Source organism: Cavia porcellus, unplaced genomic scaffold (genome assembly GCF_034190915.1).
Source record: "Cavia porcellus strain 051 isolate PalLab524CR breed Dunkin Hartley unplaced genomic scaffold, mCavPor4.1 scaffold_1, whole genome shotgun sequence".
NCBI classification, from domain to species: Eukaryota; Metazoa; Chordata; class Mammalia; order Rodentia; family Caviidae; genus Cavia; species Cavia porcellus.
In genome coordinates this window covers 121,596,260-121,612,714 of record NW_026947484.1, presented here as the reverse complement: position 1 = coordinate 121,612,714, position 16,455 = coordinate 121,596,260, and the positions used below count along the sequence as shown (strand labels likewise).

The window sequence follows — 16,455 nt, the reverse complement described above, 5'->3', positions numbered from 1 at the left end:
ATGTAGAGTGTATGCTCTATGTAATGCAAATATATTCTCCGGATCTTTGATGAACAGGATTTTAAAATTTCAGTGCAGTCCAACTTCACAAATATTTTCCTTGTAGGTAATAATTTCCATGTTCTACTTAAGATATCTTTGCCTGTAATCCCAGCTTTTACACTGAACAACGTCATCTCCCATGGGGGCGTGGCTAGAAACAGACTTGGAAAGGAAAAAAGAAACGAGGAGGAAAGATTAAAAGACTAAAAAGTCAAACAGAACACATCACAGCCACTACCTACCCTGAAGAAGGCAATCTAAACCTCAGAAAGCCGTGAGCAACACAGGCACGTTTCTGTGCAAGCTTTTCTTTTCTTTTCTTTTTCCCCCCTCCTAATGGTGCTGGGAATCAAACCCAGAGTCTTGATATGCTAGGCAAATGGTCAGTCACTGAGCTACATAAGAAATGCTGTAAAATATAAAAGGCACAGTGCCCAAAAGAAAAGGAAAGCTGCCTTCAGAAAGGTTCTAATCTAAGCACAACCATGACGTACTTTAATTCTGGAGTTGTGCAAGTAGGTCATTCCTGTACCTCAGTTTTCAGAGACAGTATCTGAAGAACCAGTGTGAGTCACAGCTAAGGAAATTTCCTAAGTTTTATAGCGTGCATACCTGTAAATGTAAAAACACTTTCTTTCAATCTGGAGTGCCTGTGCCCTAATTTCTGCTGATATTAATTTGAGACAAAGTAGACAAAATAGGCACCGCATGGCAGTAGAAAGGCGTGCACAGGCATAAAGTGAACAGGTGTATCTGCCTCTAGATTATGTGCCCCTGGCAAGCGGTGTTCCCAGCTGTACCTGCTCACCTGTGAGCTGCACTGAGCAGGTGCCTGGTGCCAGGAAAGAGTCAGAAAAACCTACAGAATGACCATGCGTCCAACTGTTAATTTTAAGATAAATTAAATGGAGTAAGAACTTGGAAGCATTTTTTTAACCTTAAGGCCATTTGTTTAACCTTAGTAAGCAAAAAGTATAATAAGCACCTGGCTGGCACATACATCCCCACAGTCAAACCAAATGCATAATAGAGATGTAAAGGAAATTACTGCCTGAGAACCTGATCAAGGGTAAGCTCTAGTAACAAAATTGTTTTATATCCCCAAAGGTAAAAACCAAGAAATTTCTCTCTTTTTAATGACCCTGTCCTTGCAAATTCCTTCTTGAAAAATCATTATACTTCTGCCTTACGCTTTTAAGCTAAGCTGATGTACTCAGTCTTGTTAGCTCTTTTCTTACTCGTGATCCCCTGTTGAATGTTCCTAACCATGTCAGATGCTAGGCTGTCTTTCTATGAAATTCATCATCAGTTGTTTTTTACCAATCTAAAATTATTTAAATTGGAAAGAAGTAATTATATAGAAAATAATATAATTCAACATACACCCATCCCAACATAAAAAAAAATTTGAAGTTTCAGTATAGGACAACACTAACTGATAACATTAGGGAGCTGGACCTAGCTCAACTAGTGTTACTTTCATCTTTTTATTTTATTAATAGGTAAATTGATGGTAAGCCCTAATATTTATCTGGAGAAACCAGGCGGTCTAGAAAGGTCTGTACCCTTATAAAAATTTTTCCACCTAGTGGGCTGGGGTTGTACAGAAATTTAATGGATAAATTAAAGTAAATGAATGAAGAAATGAAATTGTAAGAATTCTTCTAAATTATAGCCATTAAAGTAGTTAGTATCAGGACCAGGTTTAAAAGCCAGCCCTCCTCTTCTTCCTTCTTTGGCAACCTCTCAGGTGCATTGAGAAGTTACAGCTTCATGAGCAGTTCAGTAGTTACCAGGGAGCAGTCATCTTCCTAAAATCACTGACTGACCTTAGTTGTGTTTTTTAAAATGTCATTCTGCTTTTAGACATGCAAACAAAAGAGAAGAATGAAAAGTGCCAAGTGGGATGACATAAGAAAATTACACTGCAGCCAGATCACACATAGAAAATGACAGAAAAAGGGTAGGCAGAGATGGCTCTGTGATTGTCTTCTCACTCTCACCTGATCTAAGAGATATAAAAGGTACAAAGTTAGAATGCATTAGCTGTCAGATCAACAATATTCTATCGGAGGCACAGACTTCTATAACAAGGCAGTTATTTTATAACTGCAGGCTTGAGACAGTCCACAACCAGGGGAACAAGAGGAACAGAAAGGATTCCAAGGCAGGATGTCACAGGACAATGGAGACTGTATACTCACTCTTCCAGGAAGTGCTGTTGGGGTCCGATGATGGAGCCTGGCCGGCAAATCCTGATCCAAGCAATGATTTCAGCATGTGTAAACCTGTAGTGCTTCATTACATAACAGGCTATCAACGTTCCTGTTCTTCCAAGACCAGCTGCAAGACAGGGAATACAAAATAAAGCCAATGTACCCACAAAGATACTGCTGACACTACACCTCGTCCCAAAACTGCATGACATGCGAGTGTATGAAACCCAAGTGTGCATGTGTGTAATCGATGGAAAGAGTCAGAGGAAGCTACCACATATCTGGGGGCAAACAAGCCATGCTATGAAAACAAATGGAGCTGAGACACAAAGGACAGAGACCAAGGAAGATGGAAAACCAGGACACACAACAGAGGGGGCAGAGAGGATGTCACATAACAAGGGAGAAGGGCTGAACTGGAAAGACACCTCGACGAGGTCACCGGGAAAGTTAAAAGCAACTGATGTTTCCGATCTAGGAAAGTGATGAAATCTTGATTTCACCCATGAGAATATTTAGTTAGAAAAGGAAATAGGAAAAAGTTAATGGCTTTATTTTTGATATGTTTAACAATCTTCTCATTCTGAGGGGCCCTTCTGACAGCTTTCCCTGATCAGATATAAACAGAGACTCTGCTACGGTCTTCCAGCGTTTTGAAATCCACAGTATTTTAGCAAACCTGAGACACTATCCTATTGACTAGTGGTATATTGTACAGCATTATTCAAGTTCATGTAAGTAAAAAATAATAATAACAATAACAGGCTATCAATTTTTAAATCCATCCTAATTTCATAAATTTTTTAAAATCAATTTTGTTAGTATACATTTGCCATAATCACCACATTCATCATAGGGAATCTGTGCCTGTACATAATGTGTTACTTCTTTTTATTCCCCTTCACCTGCCCTCTCCTCAACCCTGTTTCCTCTCCTCACGTACAAAAGCCGATTCCATTTTTTCCTTCCATTCTCTTTTTTTTTTTTCATTCTTTTCCCTTCCTTCCCTTCTTCCTTCCCCTCCTTTGATCCCTTTCCCATTTGAATGTGTTTCCTATTTCTCAGTATCTGTTCTGTTTGCTCCTTATTTACCCTTCGGGTTTCAGAAACGGTACAATGTGAAAAGGTGTGCTCTTAAATCACCGTTTCATAACCCTTTTTACATTACTGTTCCACTAGGTGCCTCTTTAGGTATTTTATCCTAATCATGGAATTTACTGGCACAGATTACTGTGTATCTATGTATGCATGATATGTAAATCTGTGCTTTACATAGAAAAAGGTTTTCACTAAAAAAAAAAAAAAAAGAATTTTGCTCCATTGGGAGCATTACTGTTTGAGTTAAGAACACGTATCAAAAATGAAGACGAAATGACAGTCAACATCACAGCTGCAGACACCTGGCATTCCCTTCTCGTTAGCTCTTCCTTTAAAAAATAAAAACACACAGATACAGTGTTTTATTACATGAGGGGTATGTATGTGCATCCCCCATTTTCATCTGAAATAGCTTTTTCCTCAGATCAACCATAACATCCTTTAGAAAGAGGGAAGTTTAAATAAGGTCTCAGTGGGGCTTTTCTTTTAATATTAAGAGGTAAGAGTAATCTGTCTTTCTGTTTGGCCCAGAGCCGGAGGTTGCTAATTCCCCAGATACCTGAGGGGACTATCGGTAAACCTGTAGATAAACCACAGTGTGTGCCTGCAGCAGGAGCTGGGGCCCAGCAGATTTCCAGGGCCACCAAGCAGACCTGGGGAGCAGGTGGTCTTCCTCGGGGAAACACCTCTCACCGCTGCCCTCCTGGTGTAAGGAGCTTGAGGCGCCCACAGTTAGGTTCTGGGTCCTCCTCACAAGTACAGAAGTGGTGCAGAGAATTTTCAAATTTTTCTGAAATTGAGTTGCTTCCCCCTTTTAAAAAGAGTCTATAATTTAGAGCTATAAAAAGAACCTACTTAGCACTCGATAGTTAGGAGCTCTTACCACAAGTGAACATAATAGGAACACTTCACTAAGTTTCTATAAAAACTCAAAAAAATGTTAAAGCATTCATAATTAAAGGGCTCCCTGGCACAGCATGACAAGAGGCTGAAAGGGTTCTATTTCTACCAACTCAAATTCCAGCTGCTTTAGAGTTCCAGCCATTTTCTGAAGTCTCTATTGCATGCCAGAATATCACAGTGTTGCTGTGTCTTAGATTATTATTTGTGCTAGTCAGTTACAAGAACCCATGGCCACTCTTCACCAACCACGAAGTGAATGGCAGATTCGGTGGTAAAGTTCCACACATTCCCAGCAAATTAAGTTTTTAGTTTGTCTCTGGATATAATACTTTACATGTTGAGACGTGACATCTTCCTTCTCTGTCCACTCAGTACCAAAGTTCATCTGGCATAAGATAAGATTCACTCTCCTCTTCCTGTTAGTTCAATCAAAATACTAAGAGCAGTTTGGATTCCCAGGAAATTAAACTGACTTAATTAGGGCAGGTGTCAAAATAATTAACAGGCCTATGGTAGATAAGGATGCTATTAAAAGCAATACAGCTGTAATTAAGCCAGAAGTGTAATTCCTGTAAGAGAATTTTGCATGTTTGTACAGTGGCAGCAAACAAGGCAACACTCTCAAAAGGATGTACTACTACAAACGTGACCTTCCTGGGCAAGAATTCACCTCCATGCTAAAAGTTCTGATCCGAAAATATATGTGATAAACATTTAAGGGTCAAGCAAAGATATTAACAGGAATGTTAACACCAGACAGTTTGATTTCCACAAGGTTTCTTAAGTGAGGAACACTATCCAGCAATTTGCTGAGTCTTAATGAACGTCCCCCTCCATTTCTTCTCCTTAAATTTATTAATCCAAGACACGGCCTGTTAATCCACATATAAACGATTCAACCTGGTTGTCACAAAACTCCCTGACCACACGGATGGCTAAATTAATCCCAGGGAAATAGTGATGCTTTTACAATGACACGAAGCTACAGTCTGCAGATAGGGATAATCTCCTAAACGATGGCTGCTGCTCTAGTCCCTCCATTTCTGCTCACAGTTGCAACCTATGAAATGCAGGTGTGGTCTAGGGCCTGGCCATCTAACCAAAGGAGACAGAAAAGCAAAAGTAGAATGCAAATGAAACACACCAAGGACAGAATTCCTCGGGCCTCCAAGGGAGCAAGCAAGGATCCTTCCTAACAATCCACAGCTTGGGCTCCCCGAGGGAGGGCGTCCACAGAGCGGGAGCCAGCTCCGCGGGAATCCGGGCAGCGGAGCAGGACCGAGGGCCCCAACGCCATGGCCCGCATCTCATCAGGGGCCACCGCGGGCCCGCACTCTCCCCGTCTTCGGGAAAACGCAGCTTACCCTTGCTGCGCACCTGCTCGGCAAAGTACCTCCACCTACTCAGATCTTAAACATAGAAACGAGGGCCTACAAAACAGTATTTTAGTTTCTGTCAGAACCGCAGCCACTCTCTTCTGAATAAGGCAGTTACAGCAGCCCTCGGCACACGAAAAGAACAGCTCCATTCCCAACTCCTACTGGCTCATTAGCATAAAATGCAGCGAAAGGCGGCGGGCGCGCACAAAACCGTGACAACAGCACCACCCAGCGGCGCTGTGCGGAGCTGCGCGTGAGGAGCAGACGGCTCCATCGCGAGGTGGCCTGGAAATCATCTTCTCCCAGACTGGGAGGTATGAAATGGAATGTGAGCCTCGCAGAACCTGACCTCTAAGTTTAGAGCAAACGCCATTCATGTTTTCTGAGTAGCTGACACAGAAATATGACAGACCACATGTTCTAGGCAGTATCTGAGGCATACTTAAGTATTCACCCCCAGCGAGCAGGAGGTCACTCACAGGACAAAGTCTCAATTCATTCTAAGAGGCGGCCCCACAGCTTGGGAAGTAAGCGAGCAGATGACCCCTAGCAAGGAGCAAAGAGGCCTGGGCTCCACGATGCAAATATTAGTAGGCGAGGGGAGGCGCGGGGGGTGCAATGAGGGTCCAGATGGCTGGATCATGAAATGCAAAGACTAAAACATCACATGGGCGAATGCAGAACAGGCAGGAGGTGAGTGATTCTGAGAGCAGACGAGGAGGAGAACAGCATTTCTATCGTGACACTTTTCCCAGCATGCCTACGATTGTACTGAGAACACTGCTGCTGTTATTTCCCCTTTTGTGGAAGGTGATGTCAATGAGCCTGGGCTTGGGCAGGTTAATGGCAGAGAAGCTGCCAGTGGAAGAAAGCCACAGCCCCGCTGACTGTCCACATCCACACAATCCTTTCTTCAGGAACGGGTGATAAAAACGGGTTTGAGTCCCGAGGGCATGACATGAAAGCCTCATTGCTTTCCAAGACGTTAGCTGATTTTACTTTCATTATTTGCTGGTTGGGGCTTGGCCCGGACCATGAGCACAGGGACTCCCCAGATCTCGCACACACCTTTGCAGTGAACCGCAATCGCGCCTTCGGTGTTCTCACAGATATTCAGGAACCGTCGCACGATGTTGTCACTGGGCGTGCTGCCATCAATGAAGAAGAGGTCATAGTGCTCAAAGCCAGCATCGGTGAAGCGCTTCGCCTCATAAATCTTTTTGTTCAGTCTCACAATTGCAGTCACGTTGTGCTTTTTGAAATAAGGGAAGTAGGCTTCGGGGGCGTGAAGAGGGTAACCTAACAGGAAAAAGCAGGAGTATGTGAGAGGTACACATTTCATCTAACATAACCCAGAATCACAGCAATCCCAACAACGAAGTGTGCAAATTCCATCGGAGTTTACGATGTTTCACCAGAGAGTAAAAGGTCACAGCAAGTTTGTAAGAGCAGCCGTCCATGTAACTATAAACACCAGAGGAGGCCAAAACAAAATCCGGGACAGCATATTCCTCCTACTGCAAAAACAAAGGCATTTCTGGAAGTGCTAACATGTGCACAACAGACCTCAAATGATTCTTGAGATTTTACTCCCCTCTGAGCTTTATTCTTCCTTAACGAATACATTTCAGCTAAGGTTTGTTTTGCCAGATGTGTAATATAATATATAATTGTATAACTCTCAGCAAACTAGGTAGAGGGTTATTAAGCAACTACAATGTACAAACCACAATTGTACACAATTCCTCTCTGAATTAAAAAAAAAAACTCAGAATGGTTAGCCTCATGTAACAGATTAAGAAACTAAAAGTAAAGATGTTGATCAAAGGATACAAAATTCCAGTTAAACAAGAATAGGTCCAAGAGATCATGCACACCGTTAACAACAATGTGCAGGATACAGGAAAGTCACCAAGAGAGATGTTTTAAGAGTTTCAAGTGTTTTGTCACAGAAAATGAAAACTACGTGAAGTAACAGACACAATAAACCTGACTTAGCCACTCAACAATGCGTACATATTTTAAAATAACTTCTTATATACCATAAATATATATGTCAGTTTAAAATATAATTAATTTATAAAAACTAAAACAGTAACTTTTTAAATATATTTTACTAATGCTTATTAATTTTACATAATCTTGGGTTTCAATGTGGTACTTTCAAATATGCAAGTAACATATTTTGATCTACTTTCTGTCTAGCCGTCCTTATACTCCCCTCCTTCCTATCCTTATTCTCTTCCTGTAATCTAATAACAGCCCCCCTCAAAACAGTAACTTTGTGACCAATATTTTCTTTTCAGGAGGGAGGTGCTCAGAGTCCAAGCCTCCTGGGATACCTGCACCATGTGAGCTACAATCAGATAAGCTACAGCACTGGTTTTGGCCAATCAGCCCAAGTGACTAGCTGGCCACTACAGACCTTTCCCAGCTGCTCCAAGGGACAAGGGACTAATTTCTCAACAAACTGTCTCCCACACCTTTAACTGCCTCAGAGTCACTGATCCTGGCATACCAAGTCGGTGAAGGGGCCTCTTAGGAATTCATTTGTGATGGTGGGCGGCAGCAGCGGCAGCCTGTGCACTGAACTAGAAGATTCCACAGTGTGCTCTTGGCTACGTTGCCTCCTGCCTTGGATGCTGCTTTGTGCTGGTCATTTCTTGTCTCCTTTCAGCTCCAGCCAACTCTTTGATACCCTGCTCCATGATGCTGGTGCTGAGGTCCATATACCACTTTTCCCAGAGTACCTTCCTCCCCAGCTGTCTTCCTGTTGACTCTAACTGTGGAAAAGCAGTGAGAAGGCCCTCCCCCTGTTCTACAGGAGCAGAAGACAGCGGCAGCCAAAGCCCCAGTCCAGTGGGCGCCCCAGGGAAGACTGTGGTGCACATCTCAGGCCCTGAGCCCAGCACTCCCAACCCTCAAGTCCATGCAGCGGACACACAGCGCCCCTTCCGGAGGGCTCAGCACCAGCCTCCCAAGCTCTTCCCCGTGCTCCCAGTTCTGGTAATCCCCTTTTGTCCCTTTTGTCTCCCTAGCACTGAGGCACCATCTGTCTTTCCATAATATCCTGGACCTTTTGGTGCTATGTTTTTTACTCTTTAGTCTTCCTTGTAGCAAGCTCCTTGGAGGAAATTTCCTGTTGGGATTACCTAGCATTGCCAGTCTGTCAGGTTCATCTTGCAGGCTGAGTGATCCAACATATTCCAATGAATGCCTTTTTAATTTAATGTATTCAGAGTTCATTCAACCACTTGCAAACAAGAGCCCTAACTGGTAGGCTTGGCCAAAGTCACACAAAAAAACAGAAGCTGAGTTGGAAGGCAGGCCTAACTAACCCAGGCCCAGATACATGATTTTCATAGGCATTCTTTCTCTGAGCAAGCAGACAACTTGGAACTCACTTTACATTTGTGTGGCAACAGCAACTTGTACACACACATGAAGAGAAAACACTTGCAAAGATCAAGTCTGTTTTATTTGCTCAAATTATTTCCCAGCAACAGATATATAGCCTAAAGATAGAAATTAACCCTAGCCATCCTATTTTACCATCTATGCTGCAGCTGACTCCAAGGAAGACTCAAGCTGACCCCAATTTACTAAGCCTCCAAGAGAACACGATGTGAACATTAGGGGCTGTACTTCTTAGAGTTGTTGAATGGGTTTCTTTAATCCCTAAAATCGACACCAATTCATTATAAACAAAAACTGAAAACCTCCCATGCTTCTCAGCAGCTGTTTGTGAGTGTTATCAATGCATTTGGACATGCTTTGAGAGTAATTGGTTTCAGCGATATGCTCAGTACCTCCAAGAAGGAATGGAGCACTCATTCGCCCCTTACTCCATATGGACACTAGATGGCGCCCTGGCATCAGGGAGGCACAGGCACAGCCCAGGCATTGAGCTGCCCGGCCAGAAACAATTCCAGAGCTGAAAGAGATCTTCAAATTCACCTCTTCCCAACTCATTTTAAGTTAGGAAACTGAAGAACAGCAGAGTTCAATGACGAGTACACCTAGTCATTATTAAAAGTAAAAACTGCAAAACTACAATCAAGTATAGAAAGAGATAAACTACGTTGATTGAGCTCACTGATGATAAAATGCAGCTATAATGCGTGCTGCCTCGTAAGTGCCTATCACGTGTCCAACACTGCCAAAGTCCTGGGTAGAACATCTCCAGCCCTCACTAAGATGCCCTTAACATGCATTACATCCCCCCATTGTTGTGACACACAAGGGAACCTTCGAACAGAGCAGGTTCGAGCTCCTGGAAGCTGACATAAGCAGCAAGGGAGTGAGGAGGGAGGCTTCCCCCGGCCCGGGACTGTGCACCAGGCTTCTCTTTAAGGAGCAGGCCGGTGCTTCAGTCTGCTGGGATTCTCTGTCTCACACTATACACGTCCCTCACCCAGCCCCCTCCCCACCTTGGGTGTGTGTTCAAACAGACATGAAGGGCTGAGGATGTAGCTGAGCAGCATGGTGCCCGCCTGACAAGTGTGAGGTCTTGAGCTCGCTTCCCAGTACTCAAAAGCATAAATAAATAAACAGACATGAAGCCAGGCACAGGGACACATACCTATAATTCTAGTACTTGGAGGCTGAGGCAGAAGGATCACAGCCTGGACAACTGAGCAAAACTCTGTCTTCAAAATAAGAGATCCTTAAAAATGGCTGTGAATGCAGCTCAGTGCAAAGGCTCTGGGTTTAACCCCAGCACCACATACATCCATATATACATACAGACATGGATGTGAGAATGATATTGCCAGTTAAAGGTTTTAAATCTGAAATCCAAAATATCATTCTACTGCTGTCATTCTTTTATCAATTCAAAATAATTAAAATAAAAAGCAGGGATCTTTCTCCACTGTGGAAACAATGTGAACAGGATGGGAATGAACCTCCTAGTCACTCTTTGTTGACACAAACACACCCGTAATTCTCTTACAATGCATTCTGCCAAGATCCCGAGATTTAAGGGCTTCCTTTTGCTGCATCCTAGCAACAGTTATTTGATTGTTCATCCCCTAAAAACCTTAGCTTTTCTACTAACAAACCCCTGAAATGCTTTCAGCCTCCTCAGGAAACAAAGAGTTTCTCAAAATTAAAAAAAAAAAAAAAAGAAAGGAAAAAAAAAGACTACCAAGATTTCATTATAATTGAATAAAATTTAATTTTAATATAAATTTAGTTTAAATTCAAAAAGTAGTTACAAAGTTAAAGCCTATTTTTTAAAAAAAAAGATGAATCTGCTAGAGAACATCAAATCCTAAAATGAGGATTCCTGAAAACATAAACAAAACTGCACCAGGCATCATAAGAGTCAATCAATATTATGGAAGCAAAATATTCAGATCATTGTTTCTCAATATGAGAGGGCACAAGTGCAAATGAAAGATGTATGTACGGCAGTATTTTAGCCTGTTATGTCTTGACTTTAATTCTTTATCTGTATTGCTTAAGTTTTGTAGCGAGCGTGAACCAAATAGAGCAGTTGTCTAAGTTCACACACGGCTTCTTACGTGGTGTGTGAGCCTGGGCAGCAGACAGCGCCTCTCAGTCTCCTTCTCTTTCATAAAATAACTACCACTAGTAGTTAACAACTAGCACTAAATAGAGGATGTGTATGCAAATGTTGAGCTCCATCCCTGCCTGGCACATAAGCAGGTGGCAGCCATAATTCTTTCTCCATATTGCAAATGGGACTGAAAACAATTTAAGATTTTTACAATTAAGAATCATTATGCATAATCCCCAGCACCAAAAACAATTACACAAAATACACATATTCTTTTGTCTGGTGATTCTATTTCTAAGACTTAAAGAGGAAACTAGAACTGTAGAAAAATGACTATGTATTCCAGCTACAGCAGTTTTTTAAAAAGTAAAAAACTGTAAGCATCTTATATTTCCTTTAAAAATAAATCCACAAAATTATGACACAGTCATTCAATAGAATAATATACACTGCAGTCATGGAATATTATAGCATAGATCTACATATATGGCCAAGGAAAGAAGTCTATGATATGTTAAGTGAAAAAACTGATAATGAGCTAAAATATATGCTATGATCCTATTTTTGTAAATAAAATTGTGTGTACACAGACACATACAAGTACATATACACTGAAAGAATTTGCGTGTCATCCTTGCACAGGGGCTATGCTAATCTCCGTATCGTTCCAATTTTAGTGCATGTGCTGCCGTAGCGAGCACACAGTGAAAGAATTAACAGAAGAAAGATGTGCACAAGAAAAAACAAAAAACAAGGAGCAAATGGGAGGAATTAAGTGCAGAAGATCTTACCTCCAGCTAGTAAACTTGGAGAGGATCACAGTTTACTTTTATTGTCTTTTTATTAGCTCATTGGCATTTTCTTCTTTTTTTAAAGAAGGATTTCATGTATATAAAAATATTTTAAATGACTTTTAAAAATTATGCCTCTCATGTTCTCTTTAAGAAAACTTGGTAAAGTCCTTCAACTCTGCCAAATCAATACCCAACAACAAAGCTACAGTTCAGACAATACATCCAATAAGATTTCCAATTAGGTAAGTTTGCAAGAAGGCTGGCTCAATCAATCCTGTCCTGAAAGACCAACTGTTAGAAAGCAGTTTTCCCAGGTATTCCACCTGTTATTTCTAATGACCCTACATGACAGAGATAAGTTAATCAATATCTGAGCAAAAAGCAATGTATTACCAAACTCTTGCCTAGGAAGATCTAATCTTGGCTTCCCTACAGAGGTGTTCTCTTCGTTAGCTTAACTCTCTAGAACTGGATTGCCCATCCACAGGAAAAACCAATGATTCAAGTAGCATTTCCTGCTAGCAATGCACAGGTACAAAATGAAAAGTCTATTTGTGGAAACTCAAGTTATCAAATATAAATACACGGATAATGATATACAATGAAACGGGATTTTATAAGTAACGATGGTGATGGTGACAATGATGATAAAAGAATAAATCTACGGAGGGGTTTCAAATTACTTTCCTCCAAAAAAATGGTGTCCGACCTCTAAAGCAGAGAGCAAAATAGGAGCTACTATGTTCACAGATTAAGATTTTTCAATTCACGTACTTCTCTCACAAATTAATCTTAAGACCTCAGTGTACATCATTACTTACATCTAGGTAGTGTTAGCAAATGGAAAAATGAATGTGTAGAAAACAAATATTAATGGCAAAACATAGCCAGTCATGTTTCATTTGAAAGGTTTCTTCTATTTTGCTTTTTTACAAATGGTCCTGACTGTCCTGGACACCCATACACTGAAGACATAATCATCAGCTAGAAAGCTGCTGCTCCTCATCACAATGAAACTAAATACATAAGGAGGAAGACAATACTGAAAATCCCTGGACCGGGTTGAGTAGCATCAGTTCTGCTTATGTGACGTGGGCAAATTCCCTATCAATCTGTCTCAGTTTCCTCCTCTGTGAAACGCAGACTTCAGAGTTATGTGAACAGTAACTGAGAGAAGACTGTGATTACCTAGTCACTAGCACACAGAGAGTACTCAATAAATGACGAGGTCATCATCATTGTTCAACATGAGGTTCCCCAAAGAATACAAGATGTACAGCTTCTCCACAGACAAAGAAATGTGAGAAACGCTGACCGAATTCAGTGATTTATTTATTGGTTTTGACCAGTTTGTTTCTCAGATTCTTTAATAACAAGGTAAGGTGAACATCCTATCTATGGGAATCTAAAAACATGTTTTAAAACAGTGATTATAGCTCCACCTACTGGAAACTTAACGTTTAACTGGCTGCTACTATTCAATGTTTAAAAATGAATATTTTTTAAAGAAAATTACCCAGAAAAAAAGGTTATCAGAAGAAATTGAGATAGAAAAGGAACTAAAATAAAATTTTGGATGATAAAAGAAACAATAAAAACCTACCATTTTCAATTTTGCTTTTAGGATGCGGTCCACTAAATGCTAAAAATTTTCCTGGAACAATCCAGTTGAAGTCACCATTTTCAACTCGCTGGCAGAATTTTGTGGGGAAAAAAAAAGAGAAGAAAAATATTTTATAATTTTTATGCAGTTTAGGAAATCTTCACAAAGAAAACATTTTTCACACTCTAAATACTAAATATGAAGACAAAGTAATATATCTTACATTCAAACCTGCCCCTGATTTTCAAAAATGTTACTTATGAATTCAATTCATTTGAGAAAATTTTCTATTTACAATACAAAAAGTTTAGATTATAGGAGAACTTAGTTTATTTCAATTAGAGGTACTTTATTTAAAATAAATTTGTCTCCTGGCAAAGAGTTGAAAACAAACCCTACTGATGCCGGCAATAAATAAAGATAAAAGAAAATGCAAGTAACTTTTCTTGACCATGGTACACAGACTTTGACTGACAAAAACAATTCTTAAATTGTCAGATTCATGATGATCACATTTCCAAACTGATTCTGATTTTCTGGGCTTAACCCCTGTGGTGAGTGCTGATCTGAAGACTGGGAAAAGAGCAGGGAGGAGAGAGGAACTGAGGCCCTTAAACCTGGAGAACACACAACATGGCGAAGGTCTCCTGCAGAGGCTGCAAACCCAAGCCAGAGACTCCTCGGCATTAGCTAACTAATTACCCTAAGGAAAGCTGACTGGCTGATCTTCCATCCAGATTTCCAAGAAAATTTCACTTTGAAATGTTGGCTATTTTCAACTAGATTTTTAAAATACTATCAAGCCAAATAGAATGTAACTTTGGACAGACTGATTACCAGCTGTCAGCCATAAATCTATAAATCCTTAATGGGGTACTCAGAAAAGGCTTGAAGACCAAGAAAGGGACTGGCTACCTTTCTACCATTCCATTATCACCTCTATTTTGTTCCCTCTTCCATGGGCCACAGACGCCATGAAATACTGGGTAAGGACTAAGGCTACCCAAGATTCTGAAGGTAAGACAATGCATCCACAAATACATGTATTTGTGTCTTCTCTAGGCCCTACCCCCCACACACACTGTCCCCTTCTCCTTCCTCAGAGCAAGGAAGCAACACAGTCCTCTTAGGGCCATCGATGGCTATCTCTCTTCTCCATTATATGGTGAGGACTTCCATGGGGAGAGAGCTGAGCCAAATACAGTTTGTGCTCTACTAAAGAACTCAGTGAATTTCGTTAAATAAATTAATGTTATCAAGGAAATCTGGAGCAATTACTTAACTACCCATTCTCCTCTAAATTAAAACCAAAATTTGCCATACGGTTTTCATTTCTAAAATGCAGATGTTTCTTGCCAGTTATACAACATCACAAGTGACACTTTACATGACATTTTACTGTAAATCACTGTAATGCATCAGTATAGTTGCAATAAACATAGGATCTCATCATGCCCTAAGTAAAATCTTAGATACACTATGAATGTTACGCGTTCACAACCATAGCTATCAGTTCACAGCAAGTTTTTGTTTGGTTTTATTTTGTTTTGTTTTTTGAAAGAGTCTCACTATGTAGTTCACGCTGGCCTGGACTCACTATGTAGCCCGGACTGCCTCAAACTCACTGTGATCCTCCTGCTTCAGCCTCCTGAGTTCTGGGATTACAGATATGTGCCACTATATCTGGTTACAGCAATTTGAATAGAAATATCAAATATGCAATTCTTATACTAATTAAACATTGTCTGGTTTTAATAGAAAAAACTCACAAATTAATTATCCAATGCCTTCCTGAATAAGTATTAAGCTTACGTACTACTTAAAAAGACAAGCTCTAACCATCAAAAAGACTAAAACCAATTCTTTGTGAACAGTAAAAGAAATCAGACTTCCATATTCTCTATTTCTGTATCGTTGGCCCCTAAGGAGGCTGGATAGATACATTGTTCTTTATCTGTTTATTTGGGTTATAGACATATTTGGTTAAACAGTAACTTTTTTTAATCAGTCATATAGGACAGAAGCAGTGGCCTTGCCAAGAAACATTCACTCAGAGAACCAAAAGAATACGGCTACAGATCTCCTATTCAAGAAGATAAACATTAGTTTACATCCAGCAGTATTTAAGTCTAAATAAGGATGATGGAATAAGCAAAGAGATTTAGAATATTGGATTTAACTATGAAAAACACTGACGTCACACCTCTCAGTTGACCTCATATAGCATAAGCTTACTTTGGTAATCTCCTGAAATTAGTGTCTATAAGTTCTTTCAGAGTAATTGTACAAAGACTAACAGGTGTCAATAATAGAACATTTTAAGTGGCATAAGTTAGTTTTTCTAAATATACACGCACACAAAGAAACTTCGATCAGGCAGGAGCTTCAGGTAGTTTCCCCCCTGCATCACTTGGTGAGGAAACATCAAAGCAAGGAGAAGAGCAGGACTTAGCCTCGTCTGGTATAAAGCCTCCTACCTACCAACACTATTCAGAAAAACTACGGATGTTCCAAGCTGTAAGAAAATTCCCAAACAAAAACCTGAATTCTGAAACTGATCACTTTAGGCTCTGTTATTTACTTTACATGGGAATCTTCAGTCCACAAAGGATTCATCAGATTCTTTTGAACAGAGAACTCTCCTAATGCACTTAAAATATAAGGATGAATCATACAACATTTTTCATTTTAAAGAGAAAAAAACACTTAAAAACAGTATTTCATATTTCATATCAATAGGAAGTTAACAATGGCTAATATATTATATGTTGCCATCTTTAAAATAGTGGCTCATATTACAAGGTATAGGCATGGAAAATTGATCTAACAATATAAGCACAAAGCATTCTTTTCAATGAACTAAAAGAAATTAGTAGTATAATTATCTTAGTTATTT

At 40.2% G+C, this 16,455-nt stretch overlaps 1 protein-coding gene and 1 non-coding gene across 7 annotated transcripts in view; both read right to left on the bottom strand.

Annotated features, from left to right (window-relative positions):
* The window catches only part of Cdc14a (cell division cycle 14A), a 153,895-nt gene that overhangs the window by 47,292 nt on the left and 90,148 nt on the right, over positions 1-16,455 (bottom strand). For all 6 annotated transcript variants that reach the window (XM_013143113.3, XM_003479174.4, XM_063254907.1 and 3 more), the window contains 3 exons: positions 13,560-13,647; positions 6,707-6,937; positions 2,247-2,385 (listed from right to left, as the gene is read on the bottom strand). In XM_013143113.3, the coding sequence (XP_012998567.1) occupies positions 2,247-2,385; positions 6,707-6,937; positions 13,560-13,647 (458 nt within the window). The remainder of the gene's footprint in view (positions 1-2,246; positions 2,386-6,706; positions 6,938-13,559; positions 13,648-16,455) is intronic.
* On the bottom strand, positions 11,759-11,863 carry LOC111754399 (U6 spliceosomal RNA). The gene has a single exon (XR_002789090.1). It is a non-coding gene; the product is annotated as a U6 spliceosomal RNA (small nuclear RNA).